This window comes from Falco peregrinus, chromosome 13, assembly GCF_023634155.1.
Source record: "Falco peregrinus isolate bFalPer1 chromosome 13, bFalPer1.pri, whole genome shotgun sequence".
Lineage (NCBI taxonomy): Eukaryota > Metazoa > Chordata > Aves > Falconiformes > Falconidae > Falco > Falco peregrinus.
The window spans coordinates 5,321,479-5,339,413 of NC_073733.1; the positions used below are offsets into that span (position 1 = coordinate 5,321,479).

The 17,935-nt window shown below is 42.3% G+C and overlaps 1 protein-coding gene across 1 annotated transcript in view; it reads right to left on the reverse strand.

Moving 5' to 3' along the window:
• Positions 1–2,556: 2,556 nt before the first annotated feature.
• The window catches only part of COL4A5 (collagen type IV alpha 5 chain), an 86,152-nt gene continuing 70,773 nt past the window's right edge, over positions 2,557–17,935 (reverse strand). Inside the window, exons 40-51 of the mRNA XM_055818146.1 lie at positions 17,351–17,401; positions 16,354–16,539; positions 9,674–9,807; positions 9,203–9,275; positions 8,987–9,058; positions 8,486–8,614; positions 8,120–8,218; positions 6,583–6,795; positions 6,069–6,246; positions 5,375–5,489; positions 4,885–5,057; positions 2,557–3,497 (exon numbers count right to left, since the gene is read on the reverse strand). Coding sequence (XP_055674121.1) covers positions 3,416–3,497; positions 4,885–5,057; positions 5,375–5,489; positions 6,069–6,246; positions 6,583–6,795; positions 8,120–8,218; positions 8,486–8,614; positions 8,987–9,058; positions 9,203–9,275; positions 9,674–9,807; positions 16,354–16,539; positions 17,351–17,401 — 1,505 coding nt within the window. The 3' untranslated portion in view covers positions 2,557–3,415. The remainder of the gene's footprint in view (positions 3,498–4,884; positions 5,058–5,374; positions 5,490–6,068; positions 6,247–6,582; positions 6,796–8,119; positions 8,219–8,485; positions 8,615–8,986; positions 9,059–9,202; positions 9,276–9,673; positions 9,808–16,353; positions 16,540–17,350; positions 17,402–17,935) is intronic.

Consider the following 17,935-nt stretch of genomic DNA (forward strand, 5'->3'; position numbering starts at 1 on the left):
ACGGAACTGCAGCCGCGCTGCCCCGCACCCGCTCCGCCACGCAGGGGGCCCTTCTGGCTGCAGAACTGTTCCACAGGTTCCGATCCCACCTTATAAATGAATTTAAGGTCGAAGGAAGCTTTTTCCTTTTGGTCAAGGATTATAGTAGGGCTTACTGGGGGGAAGGGAGATACTGAAATACTGTCTGAAGCAGAACTTCGTTCTTACATGCTAGAAGGCTGTAACTCCAAGTTCAGCGTAAGGTTGCTGGCTTAGGGCTCACAAACCAGGATGCCTTTACAAAGTTGCATATTTTTTTTTCCACTCATCAGCCCAGTTGCAGCTGCCAGTACCCCGCCTGCAGCGAGCTTTCGAGAACAAGAACTGGGCAGGGAGCAGAGACAGGTAACGCGCTCCCCGCCCCCCCCAAGCTGTGTGTTTTGGTCCCCGCTGCGCGTCCCAGCTTCATTCCAAGCTGTGTGGCGCCCTCGAGTGGCCGGAGCGTGCAACTCGTCCCCAGGCAACTTGGAATAATCTTCCAGGTTCCTGGTCAAGACTAACTAAACCAGACAAACTTTACAGGATTAGATAAGAGAGTAAAATTTTTAGTTAAAACCAAATCAGACGTGAGGCAAAGGTGCCTTCACTGTCGCCGAAGCGGGTTCTGAGCCAGACCGGGGTTCCGTTACACCAAAGACTTTTAAGGTTCTAATGTTCCAAACAGTTTTCTACTTTTTTAAATAATAAATCTGCAAACACAAGCTTTTACCTGTAGTTTAATATTTATATACTGATGGATAGCACCTAGAGGCCCCAACCAACATTTGAGATTTGAGCCCCCTCAATGTCTCTGCCCCAAAGAGCTTACAGTCTAAGCAGTCAAGAAGGAGAAAAGCACAACCACGCGCTGTTACAGACAGTAACTCTGCTCCAACACCAGCCAAGTGATTTACCTGCTCTAAGGCACGGGATGTATGATGGGAATTAAACCATCGCCTGAATCTCTGCTGCACGTCTCGGGCAAGAGAGGCTCCTTCCCCTCTAGACCATTTTTCTCTCAATAAAACCCAGCCCGTTTGGACGTCTCAGCCTGAGGCTGGTTAAGGCTCAGGACCGCTCCAGGCCAGGGCGAGAGCTGCCGGAACAGAACAGAGACAGTGTCGGGCAGAAGTGTCGCGACTTACTTGGCCCACTTCCACTTTCTGTGGTTATCGCGTGGATTTGGCACCTAAAGCTGCCCCAAGAGCGGCTGTTCCGGGCGCTATGCCCATTAGCCTGGACCGGCAGCTCCTGTCCTCCCAGTTCACTGGGCTTTGCTTTATGCGCTGCCCGAACCTTAGACAGAAGCACTGGGCGCATGCTACGAGAACAAACCTGCTCTGCCCTTCCCTGTGTCTCCCCGAGTGCGAACACCTCGTGGTGGTGAGTGCAAGACGGGGGTGGTGGGAGGGGGGGCTGGGAGAGCCCTTTCCCGTGGGAGCTCCTTGACCTTAGCACCCGTCCTTCTGCTTTTGGGGGCTGGGGATAGGCTGACGTGTTCATTTTAGGCTTCCGAGGAGCCAGCACTAGGATACGGGCTTGTGTTTACCAGAGGAGCCTTGCTATTGCATTCCAGCTTTGGTAACAAGTTCTTGACTTGGAGGTAGCAGCAGGTTCAGTTTATTTCTGTATGCATCGGCAAACCAAAATGAAATGAGTTGAAGGATACACGTTGCTGAATTGCCCACTCTCTACCAACATGGATAACTGCAGCTAATTGAAATAAAGACAAAGCTATTAATGTTTTGCACTTTTAAAACTAAAGAACTTCAGTTTCATACTCAGTTGAAAGCTTTTGAAATCAGCACCGATCTCACTGTATAAGTCGCTGCCACCTGGTCGGTCACCAGTCCTATGTCTTTTGTCAAATGTGCATAAACCAAGGAGATTTCTGATGCTCCGTGTTTACAACGATAACTGCAAGGTAATAATGAATAGCCATTAGCAGATAAATTACTTAACAGTAGTTGATAAACAAATACACTTCACCTGTATAAAGCAGTATGTTAATTCACAAGTTAAGTTGTACTGGTAGTTGATACAACAAAAATATTAAAGTCTCGTCACTTGACAAATCCTCTTGCCCTGTCAGGGAGCTCTGCTTGCACAGGAGGCGGGTGGAACAGCACTGACGGCGGGAGCCGAACAGCCCCGCGTACAGAAAGTGATCACTTCTCAGCTATTGCACCAGGAGTGACGCTCTAGGACATACCCGGTAGGAGTCTTACAAAACGACGTCGGAAAGACCGCGTGCACCATCTTTCAAGGCCTTATGTGAACCATACGTACACAACAGTCGCTGCATACTGTAAATGCATTGTGGATGTGTATAAATTCACATAAGATTAAAGTATTTAATTTGTAAATATGAAAGCTTCCACCAGCTTATACTTTATGTTTTTCGGAAGGTTTCTTAGCGTGTACACTATTTTGGATAAAATGCATGACACTAGTAGAGGTTTCAGGTGAGCATAATCTTAAATGCTTTGGTAACTGGATATTCCCAAGGAAGAGGTTTTCTTAAACCAAACCGATTACTAAAATGTGAACGTGACTTTTATTCAGAAAAGAAGGATATAGAATATGGCTAATAATTTCACATATTTTCACAAGATACAAAAAACCCCTTTTCAAATGGATTGGGATTTCTAAGCACAAATAAAACCACTGATAGCATGGTGTACAACATTTAAAACCCTGATCAAAATGACTTCAGAATAATTGTGCATTCCCCCAATATATCGGGTTGGCAACTGAGGAAGGAAATGAAATATTAAATGAGTAAATTGGCGTGAGAGGGGTAAATTCTCTCTGTACCACAAGTTTCATAATAAAATACGGCCGTATCTTTCAATTTTAGACATAAGAATTTTTATATCAGTCTGGTTTGTTTCTAACTGGAAGTTTAAACTAAAAAGGTGTTTACACAATATACACATTTCATTACTTACAAAGAGAAATAAGCTTAAAATTTCATATTAAAAACCTGGGATACAGTAGGGTTAGTAGCACCATGAAAAATGTTTTTCAAAACTGCAGTCTTGTTATTTTAAACATACTCAGTGCGTCATGTTTTTCTTTATTCTCTTGGTTGATTCAAAAAGGTGCCATTTTGGTACAGGGAGAGAAATGAAAAATTTCATCTTCTGATCCTTTGTGAACCTCAGGTGTTCTTTTCTGTTTCCAAGAGGTCAATCCTTTCATCTTAGTCCTGTTGTCAAATATGTACCGAACAACCCTTAGTTTGGCACACGAGTGAGGTACACTGGAATTTGCATGGTTAAAACAGTTTGGATGTGGTTTTTCTTTTCTTTCTGCACAGTAGCACCATTGTTGCAGCTGGAAGACAGTGCATCTTAGGAATTTTCAACTGTTTTATAAAACATTCTCCAAGACGTTACGTCTTCTTCATGCAAACTTGACAACGACTAATACGCGTCCTCAAGTCTCCAGCTTTCAGTGTCTCTGACTGAGGTTTACTGGGTGACAGACACAAAGGTAAGGTCAGGTTAGATTTTTCTTTGTTTACAGAACTCTTCCTTTAAACTTCTACTTAATTCACCGTTTCAGGTAACACAAATACATAAGCGGGGAATTAGTTTTCTTTAAGAGTGATCTTTCCCTGCGTCCTCAGCACCGAGTGACAGGCAGATGCTCGGGTTTGGCCAGTGTCTCAGTATACACAAGACAGGCTAATGGACTGCTCGGGCGAGCACGTGACGTAGCACAAATACCAACCCGCCTGGAAGGTGAAGTTTGTGCTTTTGAGACACTGTTTCTGAGGTCTTTGCAGGTAGCCTTTGGGCTTCTCAGTTGAAGGGAACTTTAACTCTATGTGTACACAGAGTAAGTCCAATTCTTAAAAGTTTCTTTTAAAAAAATAGAATAAAACCGAAAGTTGTGTTTATGGGAGAGAGCAAATAGCAGGTAGAACGCTCAAAGGTGCACGGCAGTTATTAGTAGGCAGTTTTCACCAGTCTATTACCGCTAACCAATGACCCTGAAAACTTAGCGATGACTGTTTAATGCACATTGAAGTATCGTGGTTGTAGGTGTTAGACAAAACCAGCTCCGGGGCCAATACTGCTGTGTAGCACAGCGTGCATTCCAGCCCTGTGCCACAAAGCCACGTTTTTCAGTTAGGCGGCAGCAGGAGTATTTATGAGGTTTTTATCAGTAGACAAACAGGATAGTAGCAATTTGTTCTATGAAAGGAGATGATTTTTCAAAGAAAAAAATGGATTTTGCTACTCAGATTGAAAGGGAAGAAGTTCGAGGAGCTGAGACTCCAGCTGAAATGCTGAGTGCAGAACGTCCCTTGGCTTCCTTGCAGCCCAAACGTCATCCTAATTCTGCAGAGTGCTGGAAAAAATGCTTGCCATAGAGGCTGTGAAACCTCCCTCCTTTAAAAAACAGGTTGTATGACCATCTGCCTTAAAAGGTTTAAGTAGAATGGATCTTGCCCTTCATACCTGTCCCTTGGATGTGTGTGAACTACCTTTTCAAATATTTGAGTCTATTGAAAAGCCTGGTAAGAAGAAAAAAACCCATCAAAATGGGCAGTTTAGGCTCCAAATACAGTAACTACAATAGGACTGCTTTCAGAGAAGGTAATACTAAATGTGAATAAGAACTGCCACAAAAAGAATCTGACTCCTTGCAAAACAGAATGTGCCCTAGCAAGTTTTTACATAATATTAAAGGCTTACCAAGGAAACACTTGAAAAACTGGTTGTGAGGGGGAAAACAAGCTAAACCATTTCTCTATACTCCTGTAAACAAATCTCTTTTGATCTTTGGAATAAATTCAGTTTCCAAAGCTTTCATTCTGGAATAAAGTAATATACAAGAAACAGGCTTTCTTACCTGAACATTTCTGACACCTCTACAGTTGCCAGCCAGAAACTATATGAATTGGCATAGTAATTACAAGTGCCACGACCATGGCATTCAATAAACGGAGCCGAGCGGAATTCTTCTAAACAGGATCCAGGCGATGCCAAGGCCTGTCCAGAGCCTTCTGCTCCAGCACTAGTGTGCTGGTGGAGGAAAGAAACACACAAACAAGAGTCTTACAGTAGGTGCTACAAGTTAAATAGCACAGCGTTCAGCTACCAAAAGAGCCACTGATCGTTCCTGGTTGAGATAATGTGGTGTCAGACACTTCCATAAATATCAGATACACTGGGCTCTGGGCACTGAAAAAAATCGCACTTAATCTTGGCTACTACGGTTAGTAATGCAAGGTAAAGGCTTTCGAGTGACAACCATTGTAGTTTTTAACAAAGTCCTCCAGCAACTAGTTGAGGGCACTAGTGGGTACTGGCCACTTCTTGGAGCAGGAGGCGGCTCTTACCATCATGAAAGAGTAACCGATCCAAAGGGAGTCCCAGCCTGGCGGACAGGAGGGAATCTGAATGGTCTGACTGTGAACAGCTATCACCATCGCAGGAGCTTCGCACACAACGCATCTGGACACAGGGGAAGCATCAAAGAAACATGGGGTATTAAAATATAATAGCAGCGTGTTTTATTAACAATTCTTGACACAGAGAATGGGAGGAAAACTCCTTTGAGAAGCTGTCCTGTTAATCCAGACTTCTACTTCTCAGGTATTTTGTAACTACAGTAAGACAGCAGTGTGGAGTACAAAATCTGCCTGCACTTACACTAACAACTATCGGGTAAAGTACTGAAGCAGTTCCTGAAATGAAAGCTGGAAGCTCCAAGTCCTCAAGTGAACGCCTTAATCCTAGAGCTCTCATATGTTCTCTTTCCTGTCTGTGGAGATTCTTGCACTGCTGACCGCACAGCCTCCTCAGTCGAGGGGAGCTCTTAGAGCCCTTCAGCCTCTAATTAGCACTGCTGCATGCAGACAGACCTTTTCAGACAATGGAGACTTTAAAACAAGCTCTTTTCCTAGTATTTGCCAGAGCAAAACATGACAGATTCATCTGCTAATATCCAACCAGCACGTTGGAAACACGTGGGTAAGATGTGCTGTTTATCCAGACATTCAAAAAGAGACCTGATAGCCTGCTCTGTCTCACCGGCTGATGAATGGCTGGATGCTCTGCCCAGTCAGTGGCTCCATGCTCATCGGCATTGGCTCCGGAGTTGACAGCCAGTAGGAATAGTCATTCCTTGATGCAAAATTACAAACGTTGTTGATGTTGCAGAACATGAAGGGCATGGTGCTGAAACGTCTGAGACAGCTCCCAGCAGTACCTACAGAGTAAGAGACATAAAATGCGACAGCAAAGTTTTCACTTTGTGGTGTTTCATAGCAATTCTTTGAGACCAGTAATTGTGTATTCTTCCTCTCCACCTGTGAGTGCACAGCACGTGCGATCAAATTGTCACATGTGGGAAAACTTACCCTCTCAGTTTTGGCATACGTTTTTCACCCAGACTTACAATGTGCGACCTCAGGAGGTAGTAGCTTTTAGTATGCAATTCCCACCCTCATCTAAGAAATCTGTAAGGCTGTCGTATCGTCAGGGAACCAGAGCATGTGAAGCAGCAGCTCTTCCCCTTGAAGACAGAACATACAGAGCATCTCACCCAAATCTTGGCCGTGTGCTCTCTCATTTCCTTGCACATACAGAAGAGAGAATCCATCATATATTCTTGATGTTCCTTGCGGACACAGTGGTGTATCCCTGGTCTGGCTGTGCCGAGTTATAAGGAATCCATGAGCAACAGAAGCTGTTCCAGGAGGTCCAGGTGGGCCTTGTAAGCCATCAGGACCAGGAGGTCCCTGTATTCCTCGTGAACCTGTTCACGCCAGAGAAACACAACACGGTATTTGTTAACACCAATTCTTGCTCTTTTAGGACTAACGTAGCTCTGAAAGGTAGATGGTCTTGTGATTACGGTGCTTGTGAGTTGGGGGACCTGGTATCTACTAACACTCTTCCTCAAATTATTCTTTTATGTAAGCTTGGGTAAATCGCTGAGGCTGTCACAGCTAGTCACAACGGTGCAACTTCCCTGTGTTTTAGGGGTATTGTGAAGTTCAATGCGTTGAGCTGAGAGGCGCTAAGGTAACAGCCGCAGTGGCCATGACAGCCACTGGAATGAATCCAAATCGGCTTCCCAGTTCCAAAACATATCTGTGTATGCAGCTTAAAAAGGTAACGTTGAAACATCTTGCTCAAGATCACAAAATAAATGGTAGAGCCAGAAACAGAAGCAAGCCTTGCTGTAGGGCATGCTCTGGTACCACCTGAGCCGAAGCCTACCAAAACGGATAGAACAGCTGCAGTCAGTTCTGGAGTAGGTTACAGAAAGTGGAGATAAGACTAGAACAACCTTGAATGAGAGCAAGAATGAGTCACATACTGAGAAAGGTACCAGAAAAGGCATTTGTTCTTGAACAGCAAAAATATCAGGAAACATAACTACAAATATTTAGACTATGTTATTCCACAGTCATTATTATTTACATTTTTTTTTCACTAAAATAATGCTAACAGATTCCATAGAGTTACTCAGAGAAAGAGGGGGGAAAAAAAATAATTTTGCATTTCTGTGCTGGTTTAACTGTTTGAATTCTAATAGGTTTTCTCATAAGTTGCAATATATAGCTGCGTAATATGTCCCATCTTCTTTAGAAAACTGTCCCAGTGCCTAGTCTGATTTCTTTTCTCAAATCGTAATTCAGTAGTTCTAAGCTATAGCTGCACGGTAGCCTGATCTCTGCCTTTGGTGAAATGCTTTCCTTTATGAAAGAAATCCTCATTCATGATTTCCAAGCAAAATTAAAAATATTTTACTAATCTCTCTCTTCTGTTTCTTATTATCTTCTTTATCTCCTGTGCATCATCTGTGCTGCAAAGGGGATGACATTAGGCTTGAGATAAAGCACTCTACCGTATTATTCAGCAATGACTGGCAAAGTATTGGTTCCAAGAATATTCCAAACCAAGTACGTTCACCCGCTTGTAATTATTTTTGCATTACGAAAATCCTAAAATTATAATTTTATTATTTTTTCCCATGAGGCAAAGATCTCACTTGCCAGTAGTAGCCTGCACTCACAAAAAGGAGCAGGGAGCATCTCTTTTTCCACCGAGTCCTCGTAGGATAAACACCATACCTGGCTGGCCTGGAAGACCTCTCTCTCCTTTACGTCCTGCTGGACCATCAAAACCAGGTAGTCCATCTCGCCCTGGGTCACCAGGAAGACCAATTGGACCTAGAGTAGACAGATGCGTAACTGAAATAAAAGCTCTTGAAATCTCACTACAGAAATCTTTAAATTGCCTGGGACTCATCTGTTGTTTCCTCATGATAGATCAGACGAGAACAGACCGTTAACCCAGAATGTAGAACCCTACACTTATCTATTACCCCTTGCTGAATTCCCTAACTTCTTGTCTCTGCAGCCTACGCCAAGTGACTCGCATTGCAGCTGCAGTCAGCTATACGTAGTCATTTTCGCGGCAGCCACCTAGGATCCTACCTGGCAATCCCTGTGGCCCTGGCAGTCCAGGTGGCCCTTTCGACCCAGGCTGTCCTGGAGGACCCGGGGGACCAGGGTCACCTTTGACAACTATGCTTCGTCCAATGGTACCGGGTAAACCTGGCGGACCTGAGAGAAAGCAGCTTAGTATTAGATAAACCAAGGTGGAAGAGAGCATTAAAATAGTTTCAGTTATTCTTTATTGCCAAGAGCTCTATCAATGCAAAGCATAAGTGCATACGTAAGGCATAAGAGTACTCTTGGTGATCCCCTCCAAAACTGGACACCTCTCGCAGGGGCTAATCCACGTGGACTGGATACAGAGTATACAATATGGTAGGATTACTTGAAGGGCTAAAAAGTATAGCCTGGAATTGTGTTTAAGCTGGTGCTCACTTAACTGCTGTCATTGCTGGCTGAGCCCCACTCAGTCTTACACCTGTGTAACAGATTTTACTGGCAGGGAGCAAAAGCAACAGCGACGCTGCCCAGGGCTCCTACCTGGTGGGCCTGGCAGTCCTTGGCTGCCTGTGAGGCCAGCGGGTCCCGCAGGTCCACTGGGACCCTTCATACCTGAAACATCAAATTCACACAGTTACACGGTGGAAGAACATGCTGTCTTACAGTATCTGCTGCAGGAATGGCCAAAATCAGGCTGCTTTCCTCCCTGAGGGGCTGTTACTCTGGAGGTTTTCGCTTTAAACCCCAGTCAAATACCTGGGAATCCTGGAACGCCTGGAACCCCGGGGTCGCCCTTCATTCCATTCAGACCTGGACGGCCAGGATCCCCCTGAACAGAACAGCTTCATGTTATTCACTCAGCTCCTCAGGAGTTTCAGAAAAACACACAGAAAAGGTGGCTGGGGGACAAATAAGCACGCTTTGGGTCTGTGAACTGGTGCTTTGAAGGGCTGAGGCCGTGCGTTTGCTCACTGCCCTGGGTGCCGTCAGAGAACGCTGTAACGTGAAGTGCACATTGACAGCTCCAGCTCCCATGGGAATATAACGGGGACATCCTGCCCAGATTCTGGGGGATAATTATGGAAAAGATCCTTTTACTTGCAACAAGACAGGGTCTCAGATACTGCATTTTGGCTTTCATTTTACTATGCTAAACTGCATGCTCCACACGAACATTTTCCATTTTTACTGCATTTAAAAATAAACTAGGGGGAAAACACGTCCTACCTGGCGTCCAGGTGGTCCTTGGTCTCCCTTTTGGCCAGTCAGGCCAGGTGGGCCAGGTGGACCTGGGTTCCCTTTTTCCCCTTTAAGTCCTCCACTGCCTGGTGGTCCTCGTGGACCTTCTGGGCCTGGTGGACCTTAACGTTGCAGAACAGATATGCATATATCAGTACGTATCAACCATTGTCCCCAAGTTTGTGCCTTCAGCGCCAAATAAAATTAAAAGATATTTTGGCTTGACTTCCCAGCTCTATTTCAACGCTGAATTCAGGATAAACTAAAAGGAAAACAAATAGAGGGATTATTTGCACTACCCAAATCAGGAACCGAGGCTCCTCATCTAGCTGACGAAGCGAAGCAGGTCCTTCCAGAAGGCAGCGCAACCACCTCAGCTGCATTAGAAGCTTACCAGTGACCAGACTGGTGCCTTTCATAGGAGCCAAGAAACCCAAAACCAGATGGTACAAATATCCCCTCTGTTGACCTGCATTACATTCATCACCTCCTAAGTGCTACCCAAACAGACTGAATTCCTTTTGAAAGCCAGTCTCAACAGTGTAAAGTACTGCTGCTTTTTTGCTGATAGCATTTGACATACCTACTGGAGGAGCCTGGTATATACTGTCTACTGACTGCTGGGCAGCAGGAACCCCATCATTCTGCCTTGCCTAAATAATAATCTGAGTTGCAGAAATTTCCTTATGTTGAACGACCCTCCCTCCAACTGATTTGTCTGTCTTTAGTAAAATTGTGCTGTCTAAACCCAGTAGAGGAACCAGGCTGGTCTTCAAATATTTTCCCTTTGCTACAGCCACATTAATGCAAAGCAAAGCAGAGGATTTAAAAGAAACTTGGGCATTTGGAAAAGTGGAAGATGAGACTCCTACCTTTAAGCCACTGTCTGAATAGAAGGTAACTGATTTTAATGTGTGGCGAAACAAACCATGAGCAAGTGCAACAGCTAATAGCATTTTATAAGTTAGATCTCATAACTGGCTTAACAAAAGGATCTCTTTGCAGGACAGTGCTTTGACATTCTCCCCTGTAGTACAACAAATCTAATAACATTTATCAGTGTGCTGGATTTTCAAGTCCTCTACAACCTCAAATCACGATTTAAATATATCAACATATCACCATGCAATCTCCTTTGACATCTTCATAGTCTACATTCAGTGGATACATTTGATGAGCTGTGTTTCTGCATGCAAATCTGAGTATAGAACTCCTTCCAATATTTTTCCTTTTAAATCAACAGCAATTTTGTACACCAGATTTCACACGTACCCTGTAGCAGTTTCAGCTACAGAAAACATCCCATCATGCAAGGATTTTTTTTTGGCGTTCCTTTTGCTGTTTTATACTGGTCTAGTACTGTACACATGCAAAGTAATAACAGGTTACCATCCTGAGGCATGCTAATCAAACACGATGTGCAGGGTAACCATAGTCCTTAAAAAGATAATCACAGTATTACAGGAAAACATCCGTTTCTCTTACATCAAGTGTAACGTAGTAAAATAAATTGACCGAGTTAAGAGTCTAACCTGGAGGACCTGGAAGGATCAGAGTTCACCAAAGCCCAATGATCGATGTTAGAAGGGTCAGACATCACACAGTACAAAACAAGATTACTAGTTAGAAATAGTACAGATGACAGCATATACACTACACAACAACCCATTTCACCAGCATATTTTGTATTTACAATATAATCCACATGCATGCATAAAACCATACATGAATACACGACAATATGTATATTCAGATACAACTTATTCTGGTGACTAGGCTCTACTAAGACTAATGTGACACTTCATTTCACAGCAAACTTAAAGAACGTGTTATTGCTTTAACAATACAGCTGAGGCCTGTGACTGGTTAGTCCTACTCACAGCGGGGCTTAGACTATGTAACCATTTCACTGACACTATTCAACATCTCAGGGCCTGGAGGTTGACAAATATGCAGGTAAATTGTGAATGACAACTTACCCTTGAGCAAAATTCTGCTTTGGGCAGGGGGAAGTGTGATTAACAGAAAGACTTACCACCAGTCATCAGGTACGAGCCTCAGCTCTCTGTGAATACAATTCTAGGACTGAAAAGTATGCTTACACCCTCTGCACAATGGTAAGCAAGATTAACACGGATCAAAAGGGCTGCAAATGCCACAAGCAAAAAGACAGCAGAACTTAAAAATTTAGAATTTGTTGTCTTTACTGCTGGCATTTTTTTTTTTTGTAAAAAACATACCCCAGGATGCTGATTTATCTGTTTAAGGTTATAGAGAACGGCATGTGAGAACCTCCTCGGAAAAATCATTTAAAAGCCCTTTTTCAAAAGGTAAGCTGGTTGTCCCTAGCATGCTCCTGAATTAATACATATTTTGGCTCCTGTGTCAGTTGCATCTTTCATGTCAGTGAAATGATTTAAATATATCAACAGATCACCATGCAATTTGCAGCTAAAAGCTATAATAAATACATGTCGGGTCTACCTCAATGCACTATTTCTTACATGTTTGGAAAATTATTTTAAATACTAACTGTAATACAGTTGTTAAAAATAATGACGTGGACATTCGATTGTTACTGTTAAGTACTTTTAAACTATATTTCACTGTTAGATAAGTTTTGCTATGATTTATAAATCTGTCCTGTACTGGTTGATATTGAATTCTGGCTGAGCACAGTCACAATGTGGAACAAAACATGAAGCAATTGTTAAGTTCCCCTCTGCATGACCTTTTGAAAGTATGGTTACTGCTTGTGTGACCTCAGTTTAATGAAAAGGTAAAGCTGAATTCATTTTTTTTTTACATGACTGCATAAAGCGAGAATTCAGATATCGGGAGCTACCACATTTGCTACCTCACAGTACTTAGGACAGCACACTAAAAACTACAGTGTATTCCTTTATTGAATTTTCATGACAGTTCCTTGCTTCCTGAAATCATCATAGCAAAACCTAAAGACATAGTTATTTTTAAATAGATATACTAAGTCATTTTCAATCTAGACACAGATGTTAAAAATCTTCCCAAGAGCTGGCTCGTGCTACATGCTGGTATGCTAAAATCATGATAAGCTTGTGAAAATGGTGATGTTCTTACCAATCCTGTTCCACTGCCCTACATTAGGGAGGGGAGGGCTGTATGCTCCATTTTCATTAAATATATGTTAAAGGAAAAGCTTTCCTCATTTTCTCTAAATGTGCTGGTGAAGCAAAACAATGGAAATAAGGATTTCTCTGCACTGTAAAGTTATAATGTTCTAAGTTGGGGATGTAAAGCATCACACTAACTCTATACATTTTCCTACAGACACTTGGTATAAAAGAAGCACCTAATTTATTTAAGTCACTTGAGAGTGTCCAAAATGAACAGTTAGCAGGGGTTACAAAAATGAAAACCATCACTTGCCCAAGTTGGAAAACACAATTATACAGCAAAGACATGGGAGAACAGTGCAATGTGCTTTTTTAAAAAAGATGAAACCCAGCATATATTGTTTTTAACGGCACTGAGAATAAATATGCTAAAACAAGTGTCACAGCTGGGGACACTTTATCAAAGCCTTGCAAATCTGGACCCACATCATCTTCCACCATGGGGAGAACACCACCGTGTCCTTCCAGCGTCAGCCCTACAACAACATGCAAGAGCCTGAAAGCCAACTCTGAGCTTTGCTTTTCTACCACAAATTAAAAGGTATGTCTGAAAAATGACTCAGCATATCTACATTTAGAAACTGCAAAAGTATATACATTCATTTTCATGCAAAGTTATTATTTTGGAGTTAAGGGGCTAACCTGAGGGACCTGGGAGTAGGGGGTCAGAGTTCACCAAGGTCATCATTAGAACAAGGGGAAAAACATCAAAATTGTTAGAAATATCAACAAACTAACTTATTCAACTAAACCTTTCTTTTTAGCTCAATATTCCTTTACACACAGTATGCAAACCACCAAACTATTATTATTCATAGCAATTAAAATAGATGTGGAGTAACAGCAATGTTGTGTTGCCCTGGAAATCGGCTTAATTTGATAATGAATTAATAAATCCATCCCAAAACCCATCTCACAATGTTTGGTTTAGGGGCAGCTCAACTGAAGTCAGAGAGCTACATCATGTTTGACTTCACCACTTTTGCTAATCTCAGAATATACCCAGAAGTCAACAACTAACAGTATACATATACTGCTTCTGGTTTTATTTATGTCCCGAGAAGGGGAGTAATTTGACAGCCACACAGCTGCTTTTATGACTAACTGCCTTATGTTGAAATGTTACAAAAGCAGCGTTCCAACAATAGGCTGTGTTAGCATTTGAAACAAAAGGCTGGAGTGCTGATTGTACCAGAACTGCAATAATAGTTTGGTTTATCCACATTAGTTCACGCATAACTGAGCAAAACAAATGCTTCACGTCGTACATTGCATGCAACAAAAATGGAAATAAGAGAAAGAAAGAGAAAGAGAGAGCAAACATGGCTGAGCAGAAGCTCACTGGTTGGTTGCCCCCTGCCAGTGCTCATAAAACCGCACAAAACGAGTGCCACCATTCCTCAGCCTCCCCAGCTGAGCAGAGCCAGTAAGCACCTTACACAGAGCAGTGTGAGCAAGATGAGAAGCTTCATAAAAACACCAGTGCTACAGCAGTGCCACAACCTCAGCTGGCAGTTCTATCATACAGCAGGAACTGCTTAGCTGGTTTACTTTTTTTTTTTTTTTTTTTTTTTTTTTAAGAGTTTGGTGATACCCTCTGTATAAGAATCTTTTCAAAATGAAAGCCTATACTCTTACGGAGCAGTCAGCTTCCCATGCCAAAATTTTAGTTGCTGTACCACTCTACATACAGAAAAAATACCTTTGGAAGATCTTGACAGCTAGGATGTCTTAGGTCTTTCTTTGGGCACACTTAAATTGCAAAGCCCAAGTTCAGCATCCCGCCATCTTTTATCCCTTCACTCCTTCTCCCACTTGCCCCAGCTGCAACTTGTAACAACTGTGAGCAGAGCTGGGATTACTTGTCCCATACTCCCACCTGCCAGTGAACAACAAGGCCACACAGAAAGCGGAAAGCAAATCAGGACTACCAACTGGTGGCAGGGTTGCTTTACTGACTGGTTATTGCCCCTGGGGCACAGCAGGGAGTAAGTGCCTCAAGGAGAAAGGGGGAAGGCATGCCCTCCTCCTCCCCCTACCCACATAGGAAACCAGAAAGACATTGTGACTGGCTGTGAATTATTAACCCACAGGGGTTTTCCACAGCAGGCACATAAAAAGCAGGATTAGGATACCACGCAAGTCAAGTATTTTTGCTAGGAATAAAAGAAAACCTCATTATACTGGCAAACACCACCCCAGTTTTAAGGTGTTATAAATTAAAATCAAATGTTGTTTGTGATGACTCACTTTTAAAAGGCACAGCTAGAACAGATGAGTTCATAGCCTACTCTGCACAAAAGAAAAGCTCATACTGCCATTGAGAATAATAAAATATTACTCAATTCTAGTTCTAGTGAAAATATTTTGATCCAATGCCATCCTAAAAAAACACTTTTCAGTGGGATGCCTCCTCCTATATCAGAAACAAGCATGAGGAAAAAGTGAACCTTAAATCTTTCCAAGTGTGTACTGCAAAACTAAACTCTCCCTTGACACCCCAAAATAAACAATATATCTGTAGCAGCTATTTTACAAATGTACGAATTCAAAACTAACTTCCCCCAAACAAATCTTTGAGTAACAGAAAAATCTGAGCTCACAGTTTGAAGGCAAGAAATAAAAATATTACTTCTCCATTAATATGCAAAGAAAAAACCTGTAATCAATCAATAGCTTGGTTTAAAGTAGTTTCCTCTAAGGATAATATCAAGCATTTTAAGGGAGATGAGTCTTACTGGTGGCAAAGTGCTTCTGGACTCAAGATACAGCAAAAAGCTTGAGCCAGAGCTGTAACAGGTTCATTAAAGTTAGATTTTTCAAGAGCGGTACCTAAATGCAAATAAACATTTGATGACACAAATCAAATTCTAACACATGCCAGGGAGTTGCTCAGCAATGTTAACTCAGAATACTGATTTTTTCATTCCCAGAATTAGTTGGTGCAGGAACAAAATGTAAACATGGAATGGAAAGATGAACACGGCATGATGGTGCACTGAGTCCATGGAAGCCACATGACACAATGGAGCAATGACTTTTGTTACGTGACATGAAGATGAAGAGGCAGCTATCCAATTTGATCATGCTGTGATGCTAGCGTGAATTTGATTTTCATGACTCTTAAAATGATGGGGTTTGTTACTTTTGGGTTTTTGTGCGCAATGACGTTTGCTGATCACGTGACAATACTGCAAAGGTATCAGATGTTCAAAAGTCGATATCGTGCTCGCTAGATGATTACTGTGACAGCATGCGGAGAATCTCCCGTTTATCAACGCATTAGATTTTTGCTGCCAGGTATCAGAAATTAATAGAAACTGAGGCTGTTTTATTTTTAGATGCTGTTACTTTTGGCAACAAAATCCTCTGGTTGCCCACAAACATTAAGACCTACGCCATGAGGCTTAAACTTATCCATCCAAATAAATGGAGGAAGTGTAAAGGCTGATAACCTACCAGCAAAATATGAAAGTACTGGCAGATGTTGATAGATATGGATCACACTCTTACCTGGCCTTCCTGGAACACCTGGTGGGCCAGGGCTACCTTTAGGACCTTCCAGAGGTGGCCCTGGTAATCCTGGTGGACCTGGTGGACCCTGTAGACCAGGGAATCCCTGGAAACCTGGTTCTCCCTTCAGACCTGGAAGTCCAGGGGGCCCTGGTGGGCCAGGTAACCCCAGTTCTCCTTTCTGCCCTGTAAAACCAAAGAGCCATTTAGGAATACTGTTACAAATTGGTACACAAAGGAGTCCAACGATCCATTTGCAGAGCCATTCCTCTCTCTCTCAGAAAGTACAAGTCTGACCACAACTCACCTCATTTGTGCACTGAGACCGTATAAAATTGGTCTACTATTCAGAAAAGAGTCAGGGCTAATAATTCTTGCAGGAGGAAGTGCTATAGGTTCCGACATATTAAAAGGCCTTACTAAGACTCACTTTACTACTCAGTGATACTGCAATTCATAAACATCCTCTGAGTTTGTAAGCCTACAAGCAACGGTTTCTGTGAAGAGATCTGTCAATATTAAGACTTCATTTTTTTGAGTCACTGCTAAAAGTTAAGACATACTTGCAAAATTTTCAAACAAGCTTGAGGAATTTAGGAGCTTTAAGGCTACTGGAAAGTAATATAACTTAGGTTGTGAAGTTGCTTTTGAAAATATAGCAAGCAGCTATACTTTCAAAGCGGCTTCATTTGTCATCAGTTGTATGAATGCTTTATTTACTGAGTTTATTTACGAAGTTCTGCACAATGCAGACTATAATCCTGTGCGGATTTATTCTGTCTGCATAACTGCTAATTTACAAAATTTGGTAGTCAGTAATGAGTGTTTTTATTACTGTGGTTAATTGAAAACAGTCTGCTGAGAAAAAAAATAATCTGTTATTCTAGTTGTTGCTATGGCATTCATTTGTTGCAGAACATACAACATGCCCTTCTTTTTTTGGTGTTAAGGAATAATTTACACTCAACCTTTTTAACAAAGAACAGAGAAACTTCACCTGACAATCCTGGGAGTCCTGGAGGTCCTGGGCGCCCAAAACCTGGTAGACCTGAAAAGAAACAGATTCAGTTAATAATGAACATTTAGCTTTCAAGTCTCCACAAACAGGAATATGAGGCTGAGAATGATGAAAGTGCAGTTCATCTAGATCTCTGATTCCTTGAGACTACCAGGATTCTCATTCACTACCAGTCTACACCAAACCTAGAGGTTTTACTACAAAACGCATCTGTAACTTTCATAAGTATTTTCATCCGTTCACAAGATGCTCTTTCAGATTTTGGGAGTTCATACATTTGCATTTTTGGTTGGGAGTTTATCTTTAAGGCAGACATTAACTGTTTATCCATTCTGTAACTGAGTTGAAGCAATAGAGCTAACATGGAATACAGGAACAGGGGCTGGTGTTGAAGTTGGATAGCAAAAATCTAAGAGCTGACTGAATTCTTGTCCTGTGCTTCATTAGCAGCTTGACAGCACCCTTTGTGAACCCTTCAGCAACTGGGAACCACAGCAGCAGCTTTGAAGGCGTATGGGCAGTTATAGGAAAAACAGACTAGACAAAGCAGGACATCACAGTACC